General features: G+C 38.3%; 1 protein-coding gene and 1 pseudogene across 1 annotated transcript; both read right to left on the minus strand.

Annotated features, from left to right (window-relative positions):
* LOC107639701 (chaperone protein dnaJ 8, chloroplastic-like) lies at positions 1,099 to 2,250 on the minus strand. Its single transcript, XM_016343270.2, has 3 exons — positions 1,921 to 2,250; positions 1,757 to 1,825; positions 1,099 to 1,532 (listed from the first exon to the last, which is right to left on the minus strand). Exons 1-3 carry the CDS (start codon positions 2,113 to 2,115, stop codon positions 1,338 to 1,340), a joined length of 459 nt encoding a protein of 152 aa, XP_016198756.1. The 5' UTR covers positions 2,116 to 2,250; the 3' UTR covers positions 1,099 to 1,337.
* On the minus strand, positions 4,422 to 6,908 carry LOC107639700 (annotated as a pseudogene).

Consider the following 7,459-nt stretch of genomic DNA (forward strand, 5'->3'; position numbering starts at 1 on the left):
GATATATATTTAATATTTAATTATTTTTATCGTATTTTTTAAATTTTACAGTAACTTATTTTTTATTTGTATCTTTTTAGATGATCTTTATTAGAGACCTTAACTTTTTTATACCACCTTAATAGTTTGCATATTTAATTGGACCAAAGTGATTAGACATTCAAATAAAAAGAAAATCTAAGTTACGATTCACTAAAGGGATTCAATGAAAAAAACATAAAGATATTACTTTTTAATGAGTTGTTATGTATTATTTAAAGATACTTACTTAAATAAAGATGTTAAAATATTTTTGAAGACACTATTACTGTGTGACATGCAATCAATCAAATATTTTGAAGATTACTAGCAGTTTAATGCTCCCACGCAGATATTGTCCTGGAGAAAATAACGATTGCGTATGCATGTGTCTCTGGTATTCTTAATACCAAATGCCCAAGGATGAAAGACAGGATGAGGAACTAAATTATATTAATTATTGAACATATCTATGATTTGAAGATGAACTTAATACATATAATTAAAATTATTAATAACAAGTGGATGAGTCTGCGTGCATGGAAATGAGAACCATAAGAATGCAGAGGCAAAAAGAGATCCACAAGTAGAGAAAGAGAAGGAGAAACATGCATCGGGATTCATCTCTCTACCTGATTTGGTTATTTAAGACACTTATGACGCCGTATGTTTCTCCGACATTATAGTTACACTTGCTTTTATTTTTCTTATTTTTGCAAGCCTCATTTATCTTATTCTTAATAACTATATTTTATTTTCATACCTTAATTTTAGTTTTGTTATTGTTAAGGTTCAACCCGTAGATCTCGTCAATGATCAGCAATGGTAGTGGCACTTGTTGAAAAGAAAAGGATAAAAATAAAAACCGCGTATATAAATCCTAGAAAGCACCTACGACAAGCTATCCAATGAGGAGAAAAGTATATGACGTCTGCTTCTTGTTTGCTCTACAAATGAATGAGGAAGATCATAATATTATGAGTCCTTTATAGGTTAATTTTTTTATTATTTTTTGATGTTTTTGAATTTATTTACAAAAAGATAATAATATAGATCACTCGCAGTATGATCAACCTGCAATTGGGTGTTGAAGCTTTTTAAGTTTTTATTCTTTTTCAAGTTTGATTGGTTTTGTTAACATAGGCTTAAATTATGCAAAGGTCAAGACTACCTTTAATCCTCTTGAGCTCTACACTCTCTATCTACACAAACCCCAACCACTTTTGAAGGCGGAAGAAGGGCCTTAGCATTTAACTAAATACATAATTGAATTAAACTTTCAAAAAAAAAAAAAGAATAAAAGAGAGAACAAAGCAATTTCAAATGTAAGGATTAATGTGAGATGAATAATCACGAATTCCTGCTCCTTCCCATCCCATCCACTCTTCCCACAGGTCCCAATCTGGATCATTCATTCCCCTCATTGCTTCGTCGATGCCTGCATCATCTTCGCATGCTTCGTACATTTCCATTTCCATTTCATTGGATTCTCCTCTCAAATTGGACATTACAACCTGCATTCCACATAAGTCACATGGAAACCCCAATTAGATCCGAAATTCTGCTACAACCTATGTGGCCCACGAAAGTTATGGCAATTAGCAATTCCAATCTCAGCATTTTTATTCAAATCAATCATACCAAAAAGGTCATATTTTGACTTAGCATCACCGTCATAAGCATTATCAATATCAAATTCATGCATTACAAAAGCAATAAGCTCAGCAAGATAACTCACATCATAAGCCTGGTTGATTTGGTGAAACTGCACCCCGCATTTGCTCCATCTGCATACATCTGGATGGTACTGAAACACAACAAAAGACCAAATATATTTATTAATTAAGAATTTTCAAATGTTTTAAATATTAATTAATTAATTAAGGAGACCGGGGATGAAACCTGCAGTGCAAGCTGTCTAAAAGCCTTCTTAACCTCGGATTGAGACGCACCGGGTTGGACTCTTAAGGTTTTGTAACAATCCGTCAAAGAAGAAGAAGAGGAGCAACAAATCTCAAGTCTTTTCTGTTTCCTTTCTTGACATTTTAATTGCATCCATGACCATGAATTACCACCAATAACCCCAGCAACAGCCATAATCAATCAGAAATCCTTACGACACGTGAATTTTAAGACTTGAGAATTGAGATTAAATCCTAAAATAGTGGTTTTCCTCGTTGAGAACTCGAAGGTGATATTAGATAAAATGAAAGGCGCTACAAATCCAAAATGGGATCTGGAAGCGGAAGCTATAAATAGAAAAGAAATGTGAGAGGTCAACGTAGGTGATTGGAGCTCTTATCCATTGGGTCAGAGGCTATCGTGGCATGACGTGGAATCTTGCATTGTCGTTAGAGAGACTCAGACAAACAGAGTTGAACTCTCGCTCCTATTCCAATTTTATGTTGATGACGTGCTTCACCAACAAAATATTGGTCCACCGTTCACCAAGGATCAATATTTTTACCTTATTATGTTTGTATGTTTATCGGTTTGTTATCTACTAAAACTGTTATTTTAAGTATATATATTGACGCATCACTGTATATTTCAAGCTCACCCAAGATTTTCGGGGGCCTATTTTTTTTTCCAGCATCCCACGGTGGAAGTTTTCATTTGTGTTGTTTAGCAAAACTATAACACTACATTACATTTACCACCAATCTGTACCACAGAAAATTTAAAAAAAAAAACTAGAGGCTAAGAAAATGTGAAGAAGGAAAAAACAATTGGGGCCACCGCACTTAACACGTGTTGACATTGACTTGACTGGGCCAAGGTGAAAGGAAGGAGGTGAACGATAAAATTCCAAATTGAGAGAACAATAAAGTTTCAAATTGAATGGTATAGAGCACAACACTAGACGGATGGAATGAATTTAATTGTCTTTGAAATTAGGAGCACAAAGGGTTAGGGAGTGGAAGAGGAAGAAGAAAATGGGGACCATTGTAGGTTGTTCTATCTGCAATTTGGGAGAGTGAGAACTAGGATTGGGTTAAAAAAATCAATCGGGTTATGCTAGGTAACTGTTCATATCCTAATTCAATGTAATGGCTAGGTCCAATTAAGCCAACAAGGTCCAATCTAAAGGATTGACCTTCACTAATTCGCCCGACTTCCTGAAGAGGTTGGATTCGATACATGCTGGCAGATTCAAATAAATAACTGCCTCCTCAAATCTCTCTCCTACTTTTAGAAGAGATATCTCAACAACCCTAAGATAAAGGTACGGTTATCCATCATTAGAAGTGGAACTACTTCAACGGTGGTTATTGATTCATCACCTATAAATACACTGACACACTCAGGTAAAACTAAGTTCTAATACACTTAAACCTGCTTTACCCTTTGCTGACTTAGGCATCGAAGTGTCTCTACAGGTACCACCTCCCATTCCTTAAAACATACAACTCGGACAGAGGCTCCCCAAGCAGTAACAGCTCGAAGACCACCCCCTTCTAACGTTTGGGCCTCTCAGTTGAGCCTAATCATCCAGTTCTAGGTAAGCCCCAGAACAGTAACCAATAACCTTTTTGAACAACACGAACAACCACCAATCAAATCAAAACACACTACACTTCCAAATTACCCACCTAAATCTTAATATTAGAATAACCATCCGCACACCTAGTAAAATGAACATTTGATATATCTATTGTTCATATTGTTTAGTATTTTCATTGCCTACCTATACTTTTCCAAATCAATTAGACTTTTGCAACTTAGATAAAAAATAAGGTTCAAATCATAATTATTTTTGGAAAAGGCTTAGAGAGGGCGACCGAATCCTTTGCCAAGAAATAAAAAAACATGCGCGCACACACATATATATGCATGGACACGAAAGTATTCCACGTATTTGATAAATCTTTTGAGCCTATTTATTTATGTGGATACTATTATGAAGATTTTATAATTGTCTATGAATATTTTTTTTTTTATTATTAGATGATAAATTATAAGGTTTGATTTTAATATGTTACAAAATTGTTATTTTTTTAAAAGTGTGGCTAAACAAACAAAATATACTTTTAATACAAGAATCTTTATAAGAAGATGTTTTTAGCATCTTCATTTGAGTGAAAACTCAAGTGTAGTCGACTTCACGTGAAGTTGATAGCGAAAAACCGTTAGATAAAAGTTTAGTCAAATCAATCAAATCTTCCAATAGCTCTCAATTATCAAATTCACGTGAAATCGACTACACCTGAGTTTCCACCTTTCATTTGAGTAGGTGCCATTTATTTTTGTGTCCGAAATAATGGCTACACCAAACTAATAATTAAGGGGGGGGAGCACGACGAAAGTAAGTTAATAACCTGTTGTTCCTACATGAATTTGTTCTGGCAAAGTTTGGGCACCCTTATTGTCCATCTCTATTTTTTCATCAACAAAAATATACAATCATATTAGCGGCTGCATATATATTGTGCTCTGATCCAATCAATGTATAATATTATTGTGAGGCTTGATTCATAAAATATCTGCCTCATTCTGTAGACAACTTCCTGCAGTATTTTTTGCCTTTTAATTCCCCGCATATGCCAATTATGATTCATTCGCAGTTGTCTCTGTCACTATATTGTTGTAAGAAAAATCATGTGCTTATTTAGGAAAAAAGAAAACAACACTTGGATATGACATTGTTAGGATACTACCGTACCTCACCATTATTCATTCATAGTTTACATTCAACGCGCGCTCCGAGAGGGAAAAAACAAAGAGAGACAAAGGGCAGTGTCTAGCGCGATAAAAGAAGGCTTATAAAAATTGAAGGTTGAAGCTTGCTCAATCAACCTCTTCAATCTTAGGTCCACCAGCGGAGTTGTCATGGGCAGCATCAGCAGAGGATGGAGCAAAACCACCACCACCTTGATAGATCTTGGAAATGACAGGGTTGCATAAAATCTCGAGCTCCTTGAGCTTGTCCTCAAACTCATCTACTTCCGCCAACTGGTTCCCGTCCAACCACTGGATGGTGTCATCAATGGCCTTCTCGTTCCTCTGCTTGTCGGAAGGATCCAGTTTGGCACAAACATTGTCATCCTTGATGGTGTTCCTCATGCTGTATGCATAATTCTCCAGTGAGTTCTTAGCGTCCACTTCTTTCTTGACCTGTTCATCCTCTGCTTTGTACTTCTCTGCTTCCTGCACCATTCTTTCAATCTCCTCTTTGCTCAGCCTTCCTTTGTCGTTGGTGCTGGTGATCTTGTTCTTCACCCCTGCCGTCTTGTCCTCCGCAGACATGTTCAAGATGCCGTTGGCATCATGTCGAAGCACACGTTAATCTGAGGCACCCTCTTGGTGCCGGCGGAATCCCATTGAGCTCAAATGTTCCCAGAAGGTTGTTGTCCTTGGTCCTTGACCTCTCACCCTCATACACCTGAATCAGCACGCTGGTCTGGTTGTCCGAGTAGGTGGAGAACACCTGCTCTTTCTCGATAGGTATGGTGGTATTCCTGGGAATCAAGACCGTCTTCACCCCATCGGTGGTTTCAATGCCCAGGCTGAGGGGCGTGACGTCGAGAAGAAGCAAGTCTTGGACTTTCTGGTCGCCTTTGCCGCTCAGGATGAAAGCTTGGACAGCAGCCCCGTAAGCCACAGCCTCGTCGTGGTTGATGCTCTTGCAGAGCTCCTTGCCGTTCAAGAAGTCCTGCAGAAGCTGCTGGACCTTGGGGATTCTAGTGGAGCCTCCAACAAGGACAATGTCATGAATCTGAACCTTATCAACCTTAGCATCACGGAGACACTTCTCAACGGGCTCCATGCACTTCCTGAATAGGTCCATGTTGAGTTCCTCAAACCTGGCCAGAGTGATGGTCGCGTAGAAATCAATACCTTCAAAGAGCGAGTCGATCTCGATGGTCGTCTGTGAGGTGGAGGAGAGTGTCCTCTTGGCCCTCTCACACGCTGTCCTCAGTCTCCGAAGTGCTCTCGCGTTGCTGCTCATGTTCTTCTTGTGCTTCCTCTTGAACTCCGCCGCGAAGTGATTCACCAGCCTGTTGTCGAAATCCTCGCCCCCCAGTGGGTGTCACCGGCAGTGGCATTCACCTCAAAGATGTCCTTCTCGATAGTCAGGAGAGACACGTCAAAGGTGCCGCTCCCGAGGTCGAAGATGAGGATGTTCTTCTCGCCAGTTTTGGAGGCCTTCTTGTCTAAGCCGTAGGCAACAGCGGTTGTCTCGTTGATAATTCTCATGACGTTGAGGCTTGCAATGGCGTTAGCGTCCTTGGTGGCCTGCCTCTAAGAGTCATTGAAGTAGGCGGGGACGGTAATGACGGCGTTCTTGATGGTTTTTCCCAGGTAGGCCTCGACGATCTCCTTCATCTTGGTGAGCACCATGGAGGAAATCTCTTCGGGTGCGAACTACTTCTGCTCGCCTTTGTAGTTGACGATGATCATGGGCGAGTGCCTCATGTCGCTTTGGACGGAAGGGTCAGAGAATCTACGACTAATGAGGCGCTTGGCGTCGAACACCGTGTTCTGTGGGTGGCAGCATCTCCGATGAGGTGCTCAGTGTCCGTGAAGGCAACGTAGGAAGGAGTGGTTCGGTTGCCTTGGTCGTTGGCGATGATCTCTATGCGGTCGTTCTGCCACACGGCCACGTAGCTGTAAGTGGTGCCGAGATCGATGCCAATGGCTTTCTCAGTAGCGGTAGCCATTTCGATGAATCAGAAGTAATAAGTGAATAATTTAAATAAAACAAGTTTAATTTGCTGATGACTGCAGGTTTAGATGATGCTTTACGCACGTATGTTAGGGTCCTATTGTACTGGCCTGGAGGGATGGAGGGGGTGTATATATATATTGCACAACATTGTGCTTGGCATGAGGATGAGGAAGATATTTTCCTTCTTTTGGGAAAGGTAAAAGGTGGTGGAAGGAACTCATGATGAAGTTGAGATAAAGCAAGAGAAGTCGAGAAGAAGAATGAATGAGCAATGCTAGGAACCAAAAGGTATAGCAAAAAATCAGCCAAATACCTTTGAGTGAATCTAAAATTTATACGAGTTAATATATATGGATGTTTCTTTTGCTAAGTATCAGAATGTTTCTTTTTCATACTAAATAGATGTTTTTTAATATATTTTTCGAATTTTTTGTATTGCAAATGTGAATGTCTCTATTTCTTTAAGAATTTTATTTTTTTTAAAAATTTTATAAATATTTAATTATTTTTGCTAAAANTTTTTAAATTTTATAGATATTTAATTATTTTTACTAAAATATAATTAGATGTTTCTTTTGTTAAGTATTAGGATTTTTTTTTCATATTAAATAAATGTTTTTTTATAATTAATACTGACAAATAGCAATTCTTTCCCAAGTTCATTCTTCTAAGATGTAACCTGACCTCCGTATAAAAATACCTGCATCATCATCAAGATCCATATTGTATTATATTAAGAAAAACACACAAATGCATGTGAGAATGGATTAG

Source organism: Arachis ipaensis, chromosome B04 (genome assembly GCF_000816755.2).
Source record: "Arachis ipaensis cultivar K30076 chromosome B04, Araip1.1, whole genome shotgun sequence".
NCBI classification, from domain to species: domain Eukaryota; kingdom Viridiplantae; phylum Streptophyta; class Magnoliopsida; order Fabales; family Fabaceae; genus Arachis; species Arachis ipaensis.